Raw genomic sequence first — 17,893 nt, 5'->3', positions numbered from 1 at the left:
TGGCGGCACCCTGAGGAGGCCCTCTCTGTGGGAACGCACAGGGCGGAGGGGAGTTGATGCCGGCAGCAGGTGGTCCCTGAGGTATCCCTGAGGTATCTTGCACTGCTTCTTTGAGTTGTTCTGTGCTCTGCCTGGTCTCAGCTTTGACGGTGTTCAGCCACCGTGTTCTTTGGCGGCCTGGTTTCCTTTTACGGCTAACTCTTCCCAACATAATTGCTTTCTCCAGTGAATTCCCCCTCCCCGCCTGACATGGCCAAAATAAGCGAGACACATTTTTGCAGTATTTGCCTTCCACTGACATGTCTGCTGTTATTAGCTCCAGAACTTACTTGTTAGTCACCTTAGGAATTGGTAATTGTGGTATGCTTCCTCTGGACCTGGAGTTTCACTACCTCTTGATTTAGCTCTCTCCACCCTTAAGCCTTTTCTGGCTCATATGTCAATCCTCGTATTTTTAATAAACGAATGACAATTTGAGAAAGGAACGTGTGGCACCAAGAGGTTAATCTTTTTGCTCTGGATTCAAAAAGACTTCCCTTGCACATTCTGGAGCTTTAGGATTCCATGCAGACCTGGGAAAAAGGATCCAAGCCCTTGGTTTGAAATGACGAAAAGTGTCTAGTCCTTATGACAACACGCCATCCACCCAATTTCCTGAAAATATGCAGTTGGTGCCAGCCAGTTCATAGTTGTTGGAAGTACAGTTTGACAAGTGATGATAACTAAGTTCTCTCTCTCTCTCTCTCTCCCTCTCTCTCTCTCTCTCTCTCTCTCTCTCTGTGTGTGTGTGTGTGTGTGTGTGTGCATTGTGCATATTAATGACTCATCTGATAGAATTATAATCATGACTGAAATGACACGGGGGCATTTTTTCTAAAATGTTAGAAAATTGAATTATCCAGAGAAGTTGCATGATAGCGCCGGGAAAACGATGGAGCTTGCTTGCTTTCTAACAATTACATCTTTGTGTTGTTGTTTTTTGGGGGGGGGTACATGTACTTCTCTGGGTAATGCTAAACAGCCTGTCCAGCATCCCTCACCATGGGTCATATTGGAAAAGTTGTTAGTGATGGTGGGAACTGCTGGGGAATTGCAGTATTATCTGAAAGGCAGTAAGTTGCCTATACATGATAAGTGGTAATCTTTGCAGTGGGAAATGGACGGTGTAAAGCAGATCCTTAAAAGTACCGGCTGTTGTGCAGAGAACTCCTTCACAGGGTGCTCTGTGCTGCTGGAGAAGCTTATTTTATTGAAAGCGAGGAAACAGAGCAACAGGGACCGCAGTTCAGCTTTCTCCGCTCCAGATTGTTGACCTTAGGACTGTGAAGTGCCTGGAGGAAGAAGACTCCTTAAAGACGAGTGTCAGCAAACCAGCAGAGCCAGAAGAAGGTGGTGTAACTTAAGCTTGCTGCAGCAGGAAGAACACACATTGCAGGCGCCTTTGCTCTGCCGGCCTCCTGTTGACGCCCCAACTTCCTCCCATTGTTCGGCTTGCTCGTAAGGACTTAGCCAGACAGGAGGAAGAGAGAGGCCCTTTCTTTAAAAACAAAACCTCATCTACACTGTGCTGAAAGGGAGACTGGCCTTTCCTCCCAACCCAGTCCCTTTGTTTCATTCTCGCACCCCCAAAGTTTGTGATCTTATCACTCCGGCTGCCCGATGGCAGGAACCCACAATTCATATCTGCATCACTTTCTCCAGTGCCACAATCTGGGCTTCTTTCATTTCAGTGGAAGCCCAGAAGCAGGCAAGGGGAGAGGCTGAAGTGAGAGCTCAGGACCACTCAAGGAGAATAAGAAGCATTGTTGTTCCTCGGGATCCTGTTTTCTTTCTGCTGGGTCCATCGTCCTTGTCAGTCGTTCAGTCGTGTCTGACCCTCAGCACTCCCCATGTGTGGGATTCAGAGACCAGTCAATGCAGGGTGTCCCAAATATGTCTTTAACAAACAAACAAACAAAAAGAGATGGAGGTCAAGGATATGAAGGGACCCTGCGCAGCAAACTGCCTGCCTTAGTATCTTGTTCCATATGTCATGAGCTCATTCCAATTAGCCTGGCCAAGCACTGCAAAGAACCAGCTAGATAAGAGAGACTCTGCCCTGCCTTGGATGATTCCGATGTTCTCTAAGATTGACTAGGGAGTACGCCAATAAACAATGCTTTTGCTGTGCGTATTTCCTGCTTGTTAAAACTGTATAAATACAATAAACTCTGCGTAGGCAGACAGACATATTTGGGACACCCTGCGTTGACTGGTCTCTGAATGCCACATCCAGGCCCTTCTGTATCCCACTGCCTGCTTCAGATCCTCCATGGTCATCTCATTGTCATCTTTTCTAGTGTCCAGCCGGCATGTATTAGGGTGGGCCCCTTCTCCTTTTTCCGCTGATCACGCCCAGCACGATTGACGATCGAATGAGTCAGCTTGCACAGCATGACCAAAGTATGGCAGCTTCTTTTTGGCGATCTTGGCTTCAAGTGATCTTTTTGGTGAGGTTCAGTCTAGGACTTCTTTCTTTGTTATTTTTGCAGTCCGTGGGATGTGTAATTGTCGCCTCCAGCACCACAGTTCAAAGGCATCCACCCTTCTCCTATCAGCCTTTTCCAGAGTCCAGGTTTCATAGCTATAAATAGCAATTGGGGGGAAAAATTGTTGCATTAACTAATCTGCATTCAGCTGTAAGGCTGATGTCTTCATTCTTCCAGGTGCTATTCATGCCAGACATTGCAGTTCTTCCTATATGCCTTCTGATCTTAGGGCTGCAGTCACCACTTTGGTCAACTGATTGGTTCTGCTATGTCCACTGCAAGTCTTCTGGCTTCGGGAGTTCTTGCTTCTGATGTAGTCCTGGGGTATAAACCCAAAAAGCAGGCAAGTGGGCAACTCAAGCGGAAAAAAAAATATCCTCTTCTCAGTCATGTATGTACAGTGGTGAGTCAGCCATGGTAGATTGGTAGACGTGGTAGACTAGGCTAGGCTTCTGAACAAGCATTATTCCTACCTGTAAAAAAAAATTGAAAGCCAAGAAGGTTTGAACCTGTGACTGACAGCAGGTCCAGAGAACCGTTCTGGTGCATGCAGAGAATGTGTTAAGGCAGTGGTGGCAAACCTATGGCACATGTGCCAGAGGGGGCACTCGGAGTCCTCTCTGTAGGCACGCACACCTCGCTCTTTGGCTACATTTTCATAGGAAAAAGGCATTTCTCAAGCCGCTTCCTAGCCAAATCAAGCCTCCAGAGTGAGCACACTGTTTTTCAGCTTTGAGTTATATCAAATCTGACACCAGCAACAGAGTAACAGAAGACTGCATGTGTTGCTCTCAAGCTTACAAAGTATAAGCCAAGGTTAGACAAATTATCAGCAAGCACTCGACAGCAAAAATCACATGAATTGTTCAAAAGCATGCCAAATGCAAACTTTTACCTTTCAGTAAAAAGTTGTTTGTATCATTGAAAGTTTTGTTATTGTGTTTTTCTTTTAAGACAAAAGAAGTTAAATGTACAAGTTTTTTTTTTCTAAACTAAAACCTCAGTATTCAGATTAAATTGCCGTGTTGGCACTTTGCGATAAATAAGTGGGTTTTGGGCTGCAGTTTGGCCACTCGGGTCTCTAAAAGGTTTGCCATCACTGTGTTAAGGTGTTGAATGCCTTTCCTAAGGTAAAGGAGGCCTGGGGACAAAGTGCACTGAGGTTACAACTCATGTTGTACATGACAGCGTCTTCTTTTTCGAAGCCACCGTGCCAGCAGTTCGTGTTCATAGCACATCATCCCCTACTTGCCTTCTCCAGATGTTTGTTCTCAAGGGGGGGAAGCTAGGCATTTCTAGCACGTTGCCCCTGGAGAAATCAGGGCTCCTTTGAAAGACAAACCTTGACCTTAAAACGGAAAGACTCTGCAAAAAATTGCTTGACGAGAAAACAAGATTGGCGTGTTGCAAGGAAAAAGAAAACTCCAACTATTTAACTTGCAAAGTTAATCCCTATCACCCCCTCTGATCCTGTAAGACCAGCTTTCAAGGTTTATCTCCAGCCAGCTACAATAATTTTCTCTTGCTCTAGTCCAGGGGTCAGCAACCTGAAACAGTGAAAGAGCCACTCGGAACCGGTTCCCTCACAAAAGGAAAAACTGGGAGCCGCAAAAAATGTGTGCACATGCGCATACATGCGCGCATGCGCAGAACAGGGTTTGACTGAAGAGTGGAGCCAAGGCGAGATATGCACCTACCCCGCATATTTGAATTGATTGTTTGAACTTTTTTAGTCCCACTTTTTTTTTTTTGACTGCGCGTGGCAGAGGACTGGGAGCCGCGGGTTGCAGACCTGTGCTCTAGGAACTCAAATGGCACTCCAGAATCTTCATGGGAAAGTTTGTATAAATAACTTGCTATTGCCGGTGCTAAATAGTCCGTGTAACTGCAAAGACCAGCTTCTGTAGAGTCTATCAATCTAGCCATTTATTGTGTGGGTCTCCCCCCAACCTACTTTGTTGTTTCTTGGGGTGTTGGCATGCACCCGTTTAAAGCAACCACCACTTTTATTCATTTTTTTATAGAGAGCTCAAAGGTTCTATTAATAAAGATGATGCTTGAGCTGGTGCTTTGCCAAATGTTAGCTTCGAGTTGTTTTACCGATACTGTAAATCTATGGAAGAAGATGATAGGCTTCCCTGAAGAAGCTTGGAGATACATTGAGATGGTCATCATGTTGATCATCCCCTCTTTAGAGACACTTTATTTCTAGCTTCCCATTTCTCCTTCTTGATGACCATAGAAGATAGACATGTTGGCTCATGTTTGTAAGTAACTTCGTACTTTCAATAGCCTGAGTACAAACCCCCAGAGGACCCATAAGGGCAGCCCCTGGGTGTGGATGGAAAGACAGCTCAGGACGTGTTCTTCCATTTCTCAAGAATTTCTGTAGCCTGTTCTTCTCTCCTAGAAAGTTTTGATCATCTGCCCCCTCCACACCCTTCGCCATCCCCCACTACCGCTAAAAAAATAAAAATCCCTGGGTGATTCATGCCAGTCTTTGATTAAATCAGGATTTGTGACTCATTGGGCTTAATAAAAACTACACCAGGTTTTCCAAAGGATTGCCTTTGAGGATCTATTCAAGCAGCTAAACTTGGAACTGAGCAAAGGAGCAGGCTAAATTAGTATCAATCCCATCTAATCAGCTTTCCTCTTCCTTCTGTGAATAGCGTGCCAGCCATTGGGAAGTTTTCCTTATTGCCCTCTGAGATTTATTTAGGATGCTTCAAAGCCCTGAGTTAATCCACAGGATGAAATACAGCAGTCCTGAGACAGACTGTACCACCTCCAATTGAAGATGGGATCGTATTTTGGTGGGTTTCTCATAGGTGGGCTCATTTTAGAAAAGTGCTGAATGTCTTTTGTTGCCCAAACTCATATTCCATTGCTAAAAAGCTAGTAGGAATATCTAGGAAAATTATTTTTGTTTCCTTGCTTGCCTTGACTGTTTCTTGCAGCCGGCATTGGTCTCTAAAACCCTTTCCTAATTGCCTCTATAAATCTCTAGACCACAGGTCTGCAACCCGCGGCTCCGGAGCCACATGCGGCTCTTTCAGCCGTCTCCTGCGGCTCCCAGTCCTCTGCCATGTGCAGTCTAAAAAAAAAAGTGGGACTAAAAAAGTGGGACTAAAAAGGTTCAACCAATCAATTCAAATATGCAGGGTAGGTACATATCTCGCCTTGGCTCCACTCTTCAGTCAAACCCTGTTCTGCGCATGCGCGCATGTATGCGCATGTGCACACATTTTTTGCGGCTCCCAGTTTTTCCTTTTGTGAGGGAACCGGTTCCGAGTGGCTCTTTCACTGTTTCAGGTTGCTGACCCCTGCTCTAGACAAATTATTCCTTAGGCAGACTGATAGTTACAGCTAAAATGTACAGATAAATCCACTTTTTGTATTCAACCATAGTTTTCTTTGTAGTTGGCCAGGTTCGCATCGCACAGTAAACCATAAACCGCTATTGACAAACCGTGAAAAATGGTAAGATGTTCTTGAAAATTTAAGAGCCTCAGTGTTCTTGTCCAGTTCAAAATACACTTTAATTGTATTCCTTTTCAGTTAAATGTTTGTGGTGATTATGCAATGTTAAATACAACAAACATGTTTCTTTTTCCTTCCCCCCCTTTTTTTTTTTAAAAAAAAGAAAGAGACAGCAAGTCTTGAAACCAAAGATGTGGGTTTTTAAAATTTGCTTTGTGTTTTCACAGTTCGTCCCCAAATTGCTTGGGTGGTTGTTGTTTTTTTTCCAGCCCAGCCTGGAGTAGCAATTAATTTATGGGCTGATTGAGTGTCAGCAGACATAGATAGCTTTTGCTGGTTCGACTGCATTCATCTGAAGACTGCGCTGCTTCTTACACTTTCTGAAGTTTTGCTTGCACATCTTTTGAAACATCTTTTGTGTGTCTGCATGTATGTGTGCACGTGTGTGTGTGTGTTTTTAGCTCGAGCAGGCTTTAGGGTTGGCATTGACTTAATTAAACAAGGCTTTGAAGCCTGAGCCAACGCAAATTGAAGCCACAATGTGTCAGAAAGAGTGGAACCATTTTCAGCAGATAAAAATCTTATGTGTCACCTCTGGTGGTAAGAGAGAAGCCATGGGAATTCAGAACTGTGGCTCGGTTGGCAGCGCAAAGGGGGAAAATACTATGATGCAGGTAGTCCTTGGCTCACGACCATAATTGAGCCCAAAATATCTGTTTCTAAGTGAGACAGTTGTTGAGTTTTGTCTCATTTTATGACCTCTCTTGCCAGAATTGTCAAGTGAACCATCGCAGTTGTTAAGTGAGCAACACGTTTGTGACATGAAGCTGGCTTCCCCGTTGGCTTTGCTTTGTCAGAAGGTCGCAAAAGGTGATCGAGGGACCCTGGGACATTGCAGTGAACTGTTGTAATTTGAGGACTACTGTGAAACTTGGCTCGCTTGCCTGTAGCTCGCCTCCCGCTGTTACTCCAGTTCCTAACAGGCCGTGGACTGTCTGCGGCTCAGGGATTGGGGACCCCTGTTCTAAAGGGGTGATGGTCAGGGTATGAGCTGCTCTTGCCAAGGTATCCTGCTACAAATAGGTTCGTAGCTAGCATTTTCTGAACTTTAAAAAAGAAATATGTAGAAATCCTAGTGGTCCAAGGGAATCCACTCCACTCCTCTCTTAACTTATTCTTAGTGTAATAAACTACAATGCTGGGTGCTTTACTCACCTGCCTCTTAGTCAGCCCGTGAGGAGGACCTCCTGACCTTCCACGCCTCTGCTGTTGACAGTACCAGTTGCTGATTATCTTTGTAATGCTAGGAATGTACGAGTGGAGCCCAGCCCTGAATGGAAGGGACCAGGATGTCTCCTACTTGCCAAACGGTATGCATACGGTGTGTTCAGAAATGGGAAAGTGTCTTTCCCCACCGAATTTGGAGGCCACGGTAAAACTTAGAACCTCACCTCCTTGAGACTGAGGTTCTGCATCCTAGGGGCTCCGAGGACCTGACAGGTATTTTCAACCTCCAGGTAGGGCTTTGGAATTTTACAGTTACTTTCACAGACTCGGTGACTCTGCTTGGCCCACGGAGACTGTGCGTAAGGAAGCTGGTTCCTGTGTTTGCTGTCTACTCTGCCTTTAGCGCAAGACCAGCTTCTAGCAGCCAGAGCAGACCAGAGGACAGAATTAGGCAGACTTTGTAATTCTTTCATTCTAACCTTGTAGTGTCTAAAGACCGGTTGGAATTAGTGGAAAAATTGGAGGAGTTAGAGGAGAGGAAGAGGAAGAGGTTGAAAAATCAAGGCAGAACTTGTTGAGTGATCTAATTGAAGGGCCTGGTAGAAAGCCGTTTGCTACTTGGGATTGCTACTACTCCTTCTTAATTTTTTAATTGGGGCACTATTGCACTTGTGACCCGACGCTGCTCCACTCTTGGTTACAGCTCTCATTAACCAAGAATGAAGTAGTGTTGGCTCACAATTTCTGTATGGCTTGTTTTCTGTGGGTAGAGGCGGCCTAGCATCCTGATGGGCCTCTCTCTGCTAGAATGGCATGATTTAGCTATTAGTTGAAAAAAATGTGTTGGCTGAGTGCTGGTTAACTTGGTTTGGATGACATCCAAATATATGGAGCAGTGGGAATAAGTAGGAAGAAGGCAGTTCTTCTGTATGGTTGGCTGTGTCTTCATTTACGTGTATCAGCCAGGAAGCTGTTATTCAGATGTCAAAGCTCTGGGCCAGAAGTAAATTTACTTTGGTGTTGGTAGTGCACCATTTGCTCCATTACCTGTTTTTTTTTTTTTTCTCTTCTCCTTCCATCAGTCAGAATTTTTTTAAAAAAGAGTTAGATTCAGAACAATTTCACGTAATCCATCTGGTGAGGAGGCCACTTGATTTTAATTGCTCGATACTATAAAAACACTTGTTTTTAGAGCATTACATCCTTCTCAGTTCCCACTCCGGATTGGAAGACACATGGACTTTCATCTTCAGTTGTTCCCTTTCCAAGTGATCTTTCTTACATTTTCCTAAATTAACGGACTTTTGGATCCTGTTGGCCTTCTTTCTAACGTAGGAAAAAGGAAATACTTTGTGATTTGCCCTTTGCAGAACACCTCCTCTTTTTATGCCATCTCACAAAGTCCCCAATGAGGATGTAGACCAGACATGTCAAACACAAGGCCCGGGGGCCAGATCCGGCCCGCAAAGTGGTTTCATGTGGCCCATGAAGCCATCCTGGAAACAGTGAGGGAACGGCCCCCACTGCCTTGGCCCTGGCCCAGAGACCCTCTTTCTGCCAGAGACCCTGAGATCTGTCCCACTCCTGCCCAGGCCCCCATAGGCACCCTTGATGCGAACGATGTAGAACTGGCCATGCTCACCCAGTAGGCCATACGCACTCTAGCCACACCCACCTAGTAGGCCATGCCCACCCGGCCCCTTGAGGGCAACCGCAATGCTGATGTGGCCCTCAATGAAATTGAGTTTGACACCCCTGATGTAGACCTTTGAGTAAACTGTTTCTGTCTCCGTCTCTGGCTAAGCACCAGCAGAATCAAAACAAATAGCTGGTCAGGACAGGAAAGTCAGTAGAAAACAGTGAAAGAATATTCTGGAGGGAAGCAAAACAAAAATATGCAATAAAGACACTCGATCGGTTAGTAAAATAACTGATACACCAGTATTGAGTTGAAACAAATACAGTTTAAGCAAACATCTCGATGGATACATGTGGGAAATGCATAACATAAATCTGTTTGTCTATAATTAGACTAGATTTACAGGTTATACTTGATAGGAAACTGTAGCAATATTACTTCCTGTTGTGTATTTCAGTCAGTTCCTAAAACACACATCATCAATCATCATTACGGCTGAAACTAATATGGCGTGATGTGATGATGCTCTGTTTTATTTTGCCGTTCAGTTCCTGCCACTGGGCAATTGTGTTCTCACTTGAACTGCCTTTTCCAGAACTGAACACGGGTTGTAGTTTTGCCAACCTGCAATACCAGTGGATACAGAATCCCCAGAGCCTTTTTAATAACTTTGGGTGGTTTTTTTTTAATTTTAGTTTCTAAAAGATATCCCGTGCTTGGAAGCGAACAATTGCATACCTTTGCCTATTAGAGTATGACCAAACGTTGAAATAAGGAAATCTGGGTATCAGATGAAGGAAATATTCGGCTTACAACCATTCAGGTAGTGACGATTAGAAGTTACGGTGGCACTTTAAAAAGTGCCTTATGACTCGTCCTCGCAGTTGCACCTGCCACAACATCCCCAGGATCACATGATCAAAAATCAGGGGCTTGGCAACTGGTGTGTTTTTATGATGGTTGCGCTCTCCCGGGGTCACGGGATCTCCGTTTGCGACCTTCCCAGCCAGCTTCCCACAAGCAGTCAGGGGGGGGGGAGGCGGAGCTGGATTCGCTTAGTGACCGTACGATTCACTTAACAACCGCCATGATTCGTTTTGACAACCATGACCAAAAAAAAAAAGGTCGTAAAATTGGGCACAACTCACTTAGCAATGGAAATTGCGTTCGTAAATTGAGGACTACCCAAAAACTAGTTGATGGAGTGTTGGATCTTATTTTCTGTTCCTTGTCTTTGCTTCTTGGCAAGCTCAGCCCCACCCAGCACATAATTCGGGAAGAGGCGGAACTCTCCCAGCTGAGAACTAGTGATTGTAAATATTGATGGGAAAATAATAGAGCGCTTTTGGCCCCGTCCTTGTTACTGACTCATTTTCATCCCTGTTGAGTCTAAATTTGCTAGACAGCATGAGGTGTCTGAGGATATGTTTGTAGAGCCGGTTGGGGTGTTTTCTCCAGAATTCTGCTTAGTTCGTGATAGCTTCCTGCCTGTTGCTCTCCTCTTCCAGGAAGGAATTGAATTCTCTCCCGTGCCTGTTTTTTGACTCTTGGGTTAAGCCAGGGGTAGGCAAACTTGGCTCTTTTATGATTCGTGGACTTCAACTCCCAGAATTCCTGAGCCAGCATGGAAACCTCTTCCTTTCCCCTCAGCATGGCTGGCTCAGGAATTCTGGGAGTTGAAGTCCACGAGTCATGAATGGGCCATAATTCCCTCATGCTGGCTCAGGAATTGTGGGAGTTGAAGTCCATGAGTCATAAAAGAGCCAAGGTTGCCTACCCCTGGGTTAGGCAGCAACTCTTGATAATGAGTGCGGAGATTGGGATGCCTTTGCCTGCGAGCCATAAAGGACAATGCATGTACAGGTACTCCTTGAATTACAGCGGTTCATTTAGTGACTGTTCAGTGTTACAATGGCACAGAAAAATGTGACTTTTGACCGTTTTCCACAGTTGTGACCTCTGTAACATCCATATGATCGAAATGGGCAACTGGTTCATACCTATGACTGTTGCTGTGTCCCGAAGTCACGGGATCCCCTTTTGCAACCTTCTGACAAGCAAAGTCAATGGGGAAGCCAGATTCACTTAACAACCGGGTTGCTAACTTATCACCTGCAGTGATTCACTTAACATCCGTGGCAAGAAAGGTCGTAAAATGGGGCAAAACTCACTTAACAAATGTCTCACTTAACAACAGAAATTTTGGACTCAGTTGTGCTAGTAAGTCGAGGACTACCTGTTATATATGGTTCCCGATCTAATTCTGGGCAGTGAACATAGCATAGCAATATACATTTACTCCTCAGCATATGATCACAACTCGGACCAGAATCTCCGTTGTTAAGCCAGGCAGTTGTTAAGTGAGCCACACTCAATTTTCTGCCTTTTTTATCATGGTTGTTAAATGAACCACTGCTGCTATTAAGTGGATCTCACAGTCATTAAACGAATCTACCTTTCCTCATTTACTTGGCTTGTCAGAAGCTAGTTGGGAAGATTCCCAAATGGTGGTCCCACGACGCAAGGATGCTGCAGCCATCATAAATACATGCCAGTGGCCAAGTACCCAAATCTTACGACTGTGAGAATGTTGCAATGGTCATAAGTGTGAGGACCAGTTGTAAGTTGCTTTTTCCCCCAGCCCTGTTGTAACTTTGAACAGTCGCTGAATGAACAGCTGTAACCTGTAGTTCGTTTCAGGTGGTTTCAGTTAGCCGCAAAGGATTGACATACACTCGCACGAATGGACAACCTGGAAAATTTTGTAACTGATTTGGAAGCTCAGCTGGTTTAATATTCCTGGTTTGTTTTGTAGGGAGTCCCTCCCAGTGGAATTCCATGATGTCCCTCTCTGTACGACCCCAGCGGCGCAGTCTGGTGGTCAGGATCAATAGGAGCCAGTCGTTTGCAGGGGTCAACTCTTCCCAGGACAAATCTTTCAGGTAGGCTTAGCAAAAATGTCTCCAAGCAACGGAGATAATCAGGGAAGCCTCTGATTTCCAGCATGGTTCTTGCTGGCGAATTGCACCAAAGGAGCCCTGGGGGTAAACATCATATATTTGGAAAAAACAAATGCAGATGGCTAAAAGGACAGCCTGTTTGGTTTTGTAAAGTTCTGTTTGTTCTCTTCAACCCTACTTTAGAACATTTTACAGGTGCCCACCGAAAAATCCCCATAGCAATTGCAACGTTTCTCTTCCCCAGAAAGCAAATTATTTTAAATTTGCCTCTTACCTCTCTCTTGCTCTGTTTCTCCAAATCTTTATTTTTTTTTTCTCCAGCTACACCTTTGTTTATTCCTCTGGGCAGGTAAGCTCCCCCCCCCCGGTAAAGTCCTGGAATTTAACACAACCTGAGCATTTATACGGGAGCAAAAATTGAGGGGTGAAAAATACTCCATCTAAAGCACCCCATCTTTGGTCTGAGATAAAAAGTGGGCCTTGAATCGTTAGCTATTCAGTTAAGTAATGATTGGCCCCTTATGATTAAAAAAATTACATAAAGAGCAGGCCATTGTCTTTTCCTGTGGTCAGATTTTCCATGTTTCCTTTGTTTTACGCTTAGTACGGGAAAGATGTAAAATTATCTAGTGGAAAAAAACCCTTCCTAGTCCAAAAACGCAAACACGCATTACGGAGCAAAGCTTTTAGGCTGCGGCTAATTTTTGCCGAAGGAGACTAGCTTGATTGCAGCACCTGGAAATAATGACCCACGATAGCCATGCCAGTTTAAAATAGTATGGCTGGTAAACGGGCTTACCATGAGTTGGTGTATGGGTGACTAGTTTGGACTGAGAAGAGAATAATGAAATTCCAATGGCCAGTGAAAAACCTGGGTGTTGAAGGCCTCTGGAGAGTGTCGTCTTAGGAATCCAGGTCAGCTCTCCGATGCCTTGCAGTTGTCTATTATCTTTTAATCCTTTTAGTCTTGGCTCAGAATCTTGAAGGGGCATACGAGATTCTTCCCTCATAATTATTGCGGAAGGAAGGTTGGGGTGAGAGGTAAATCCTGGCCCAAAGTCAAACTATGGGTGAATGAGACTTGGCCAAAATCTAGGGAGTGATTTGATTGGGGCAGCTTTGAGATGAGTGGTTTTCTTCTTAAGTAGAAGTGGGAACCACTCATACCTAAATTTCTTCTCTTAGGAGGAAAGAATTGGCCGTTTTGTCTCCAGCTTTCAAAGCCTAGTGTGGGATGAAGATCTGTTGGTAGTCCCTACATTCTGAGTCGCTTCTCCTTGCAACACACCACATGGCTGGCTTTCCTCACGATGAGGAACATTTTTTTGTGCATCACTAATGGATCTTAGAAGGGCTCAGAGCCACTTGTCTGGTTTATGCAATCTCCTAGATGACGGGTTTTAGAGGGGATCAAAGCCATTTTTCTGGTTTATGCAGTCTCCTAGATGATGGGTTTTCAAACTCGTTCAGACCTCAAAGCCTGTCAGCTGAAAAAAAAGAAGGAAAAAGGCCCTGACCCCATGATCAAGAGGCAAAACTTTAGTGATAGAAAAACTAACCCAGAAAAAGCTTTCATGCTCGTGGAAGTGTCTTTATGCAAATGTATATATTAAAATTACTTGGATTTTGCAAAAGCAGATGCCCCAATGAGCGTTCCAGAATGTTCATTAAATAGAATAACAACAACAACAGAAGACATACATGTCAGTTTAACATCTCTAATGTCCAAAAATTAAAAGCTGAATTTCACCAAATTCAATAAGAGGAATGTGATTGCTTTTTCCTTAGAAAATTTTCTACGGAAGTCCATTTGCTGCATTTGAGGGAACTTTCCCCCCCCCCCCTCTTTCTTTTAGTCTGGTCAGAAACCCTATCAAATTCGCCCAGTTTTCACAGAACACAGGTTTTTTTGGGGGGGGAACACCCCTGTCCTAAATTGCGCAATTGACTTAGCAAAGAGAAGCATGGAAAAATGTCTTTATGGATAACATTTTTCTTGAAACATTTTTAAGGCTTTTTGGTATTACTGCAGGGGTGTGGATGGGTACAGGGGCTGCTGTTTTCCATTATTAAGTACTGGCTAGCCAGCCTCTTCCACCATATCCTCTTTTGCCCGGGGCATTTATCATCCTTATTATTTTTTGGTAGGAATTTCCCTGCGTTCAGTACACCCACGGTCTCCAGGAAGTCTGGCTCCAGGGTCAGTAGGATGTTTTCAATGTCTCACAAATCCCCTCCACCCAAGGTGCCCCAGCCAGAGCGAGTCGATGAAGTGTACGAAGCATTGAAGAAAGGGCTAAGGTAAGCCTCACTGCGGGCATCACCAAACACCCGGTGTGTGACATGCGTCAGCCCCTGTTCACTCAAAATATCCAAGGTTGCCTTTCTGGCACGGGTTTGGTATCTGAGGAGGCTTGTGAGGAGTAACTGTTGTCAGCAGGATATTGAAAGCCAGTTTGGCCTAGTACAGGGGTCTCCAAACTTGGCCACTGTAAGACTTGTGGACTTCAACTCCCAGAATTCCCCAGCCTATATGGCTAGCTGGAGAATTCCAGGAGTTGAAGTCCACAAATCTTAAAAGTGGCCAAGTTTGAAGATCCCTGGTCTGGTGGTTAAGACACCAATCTTAACCAGGAGATCCTGAGTTCCAAACTTGCCTTAGCTATGAAAGCCAGCTGGGTCAGCTTGGACCTATCCTTCTCTCTCAGCCCAATTCACCTCAGGGTTGTTGTCGTGAGGAAAATAGGAGGAGAAATGAGTAATTAGATATGTTTACTACCTTGATTTGTTTATAAAGGATAATAAAAGCAGGATATAAATAGGTGAATAAATAAATACTTAAATAAATATTGCCTGAGTGGCAATGCCGCTCGGTACTCAAAAGTTTGATATAGTAGTTAAGGCACCAAGCTAGAAACCAGGAGATTGTGAGTTCTAGTTCCACCTGAGGCACAACTGGGTGACTGGGCCAGTCACTCACTCTCAGCCCTGGGAAGCAGGCAAGAGCAAAACACTTTTTGAAATCTTGTCAAGAAAGCTGCAGGGACTTGTCCAGGCAGTTGCCAGGAGTCAACATCGACTTGAAGGCAATTCATCTTTGTGTCAATTCAGTAGACAGTGGCTCCCTTTTCCTCCCACCTAAAGTTCAACTTGTAGATCAAGAGCGTGGACAGTATGGTGGGAATCGACTGAAAGGAAGTGTTCTGCTCTTGTGTTTTACTGCCAAGGATAACATCCTGCATGAACTTGGGCAGTCGCTTGAATTGGGGAGCCAGAATGCTGGCTGTTGTAATCTTCCAAATGATGGGGAAGATTATTGCGCTTCGTGTGTTCACTCCCTTCTATCTCTCCATGCAGTGCTTACCTGGAAGTACATCAGCAGGAATTGGAGAAGCTGAGTACGCAGATCCGTGAATCCAAGAGGAATTCTCGCTTGGTGAGTGAAGTGGTTCCTGTCTTGGGGGATGCTGCCTAACTCTGACGGGCACAAGACTAACTTCCAGTTTGCAGAGGTTCAGTGGATAGTCTCCAGTCCTCAGCCTTGCAGACATGCTGATCTTCAGGCGCTTCCGTGGAACAGATGGTGATGGCACTACACTTCTGACTTGCATGCCTCCCCAATAGACACCCACAAAAATACCTCCGTGTGCATTCAATATGTACATGGATAATGCAGACACAGTACCCACTGCCTATGTAAACATGGTCCTTCTGTTCTTGCCACAATGTCGGGTTGTTTTTTTTTTGCAGTTTTGAAAGATCTGTCCAGAAGAGTATGTTGGCAATTCCTGATATAATGCCATGTATTCACTGTGGTGATCTCAGAGCTTGGTTGTTTTCTTGCAGACGTTTCATTAGCCAAATAGGGAACATCTTCAGTTTCATTACCCAACTAATTGTTCAACTAGTTGGATAGTGAAACTTCTGCAAGAAAATACCCAAACTCTGGGAGCATCAAGGGCTCCACAGTTCAGCCCCGAGCTACAGGTATTCTCTTCTATTGCCATGTATTCAGCAGTTCTTTCACTTCTCCTGACCTTGCCCTTCTCTTTTTTTCCTCCTTTAGGGCTTCCTCTATGACCTTGACAAGGTAAGACATGCTGGGAAGAAAGCGGAGAACCCAAGGGATGATGTTGTGTGGGACAGGATTGCCCACCTCTTGCCTCTCATATGTTTCTGCATGCAAAATGTTGTCCCATCTGATCTTGGATCCGTCTCCTTCCTCTACCTTGCCAGAACGATCTTGCTGACGTTGGTTGAGTTCATTGATTCAGTGGAAACCCTGCACCCTCTCTCCCTCCCTCTTACTCCTCTCTAGGATTTGCTGCCTCGAGCTTTTGCTTCCTCAAAGCAACCTCAGAGGATTAAAGGAGCTAAGAATGTAGAAATTGGCTCCTCTTTCTTGGAATCAGTAACTGAATGAGGGCGAGGCGGGGGGCAACTCTGCTGAACTAAGCCGTGCAACTTCCAACTTGTGTTTGAGCAGCAAATAAAGAGGAACCCTGGGTTGCTGTTTGTTTGTTTTTTCCTTGTTGGAAGAAAGTGGTGTGAAGGCTGAAGGTTTTTAATGGATGGAGAGAAATGGGTGAAACTGTTTCTCCCTATGAGTACTCTTTTTGTGCATGGCTGCCGCCACTGATATCTCCTTTGGATTTAAAAAAAACCTGCTTATAGGAAAGGAGGTGATTTCAGGCAGTCCTCAACATATGACTACAACGGAGTTTGCCCATTATGGTTGTATGTAAGTGACAGTCGTGAAGCAGATCGGTCATGTAACCGATCTGATTTTACGAACTTTTTTGCAAGGTTCTTGGTATTCTCTGAGCTTGGTTGTTTTCTTGCAGATTTTTCATTACCCGCACTAGGTAAACATCATCAGGGAATGAAAAGTCTTCCTAGAAAACAAACAAGCTCAGAGAGCATCAAGGGCCCTTCATTTCAACCCCTTGAGCTATTCTCCTTTAATAGAACTTTTTTTTTTTGCAATGGTCATTAAATGAACCAGTGGTTCATTATAGGCATAAGGTAAAGGTAAAGGTTCCCCCGCATGTCCGTGCTAGTCGTTTCCAACTCTAGCGGCCGGTGCTCATCTCCATTTCAAAGCCGAAGAGCCAGCGCTTGTCCGAGGACGTCTCCGTGGTCATGTGGCCGGCATGACTAGACGCCAAAGGTGCACGGAACGCTGTTACCTTCCCACCGTAGTGGTCCCTATTTTTCTACTTGCATTTTTACGGGCTTTTGAACTGCTAGGTTGGCAGAAGCTGGGACCAGTAACAGGCGCTCACTCTGCTACGCGGCACTCAGGATTCGACCCGCCAAACTGCCGACCTTCTGATCGACAAGCTCAGCGTCCTAACCCACTGAGTTATAGGCATAGTTTCTCCCAAAACTGGAAGTTCTGGGGTTGTTTTTTTTGTTTTTTGCAAACCCTTCATAAAACTCAAGTCACGTGACCGCAGGGTGCTGCATGCTGCCCTTAATTGTAGTGGTGTTGCTGAACACCTGAAGTTCAGTCACATGACTGCAGAATGATCCCGGCTGTTAGAACTTTGAATCTGGATCATAAATCCCTTTTCAGGTCAGCCCTAAGTCAAGGACTACCTGTAGTAATTGACCGGCTGTAAGTTGAGGAGTTCCTGTACTCCTTCCTTTTCTTCTACTTCTCCTCAAGGTTGGAAAATGATTCAAGAAGAGGGCTACTATCGGTGGTACATTCTTTCCACTTTATTCACATCCAGGGAAGAGATTTTTTTTCCTATCGCCAGGCAAAGCCTGCTGGATGAGAAGCGACAGCGGGAGAAAAAGAGACGCAATCCACATTTGTTTGTTTTTTAACCCCACTCACCCACAGATGTTTTCATGAAAGCTGGTTCTTTCTAGCCTGATGATGAACTGCGACAGCAATCCCTGGAGGGAGCCAGGAAAACCAAGTTAAATTTCCCTCGACTCCCTGTGCGATTCTCCAGGATGGTTTTCACTTGGCTCTGGTCTTTTCCCAAATGATTCTTGGAATCTCATGCTGGGATCCTGCGCAGAGGAATAACAATTAAAACTAA

The 17,893-nt window shown here is 44.8% G+C and overlaps 1 protein-coding gene across 6 annotated transcripts in view; it reads left to right on the top strand.

Annotated features, from left to right (window-relative positions):
- RIPOR1 (RHO family interacting cell polarization regulator 1) overlaps nt 1-17,893 on the top strand; it is a 95,903-nt gene that overhangs the window by 55,412 nt on the left and 22,598 nt on the right. For all 6 annotated transcript variants that reach the window (XM_083370737.1, XM_083370736.1, XM_083370738.1 and 3 more), the window contains exons 2-5: nt 11,693-11,819; nt 13,986-14,138; nt 15,195-15,273; nt 15,904-15,927. In XM_083370737.1, coding sequence (XP_083226863.1) covers nt 11,716-11,819; nt 13,986-14,138; nt 15,195-15,273; nt 15,904-15,927 — 360 coding nt within the window. In that variant the 5' untranslated portion in view covers nt 11,693-11,715. The remainder of the gene's footprint in view (nt 1-11,692; nt 11,820-13,985; nt 14,139-15,194; nt 15,274-15,903; nt 15,928-17,893) is intronic.

The sequence above is a fragment of the Vipera ursinii genome, assembly GCF_947247035.1.
Source record: "Vipera ursinii genome assembly, chromosome: 10".
NCBI lineage: Eukaryota > Metazoa > Chordata > Lepidosauria > Squamata > Viperidae > Vipera > Vipera ursinii.
Note: the sequence above shows the minus strand (reverse complement) of the source record. Positions and strands in the feature narration are given on the sequence as shown.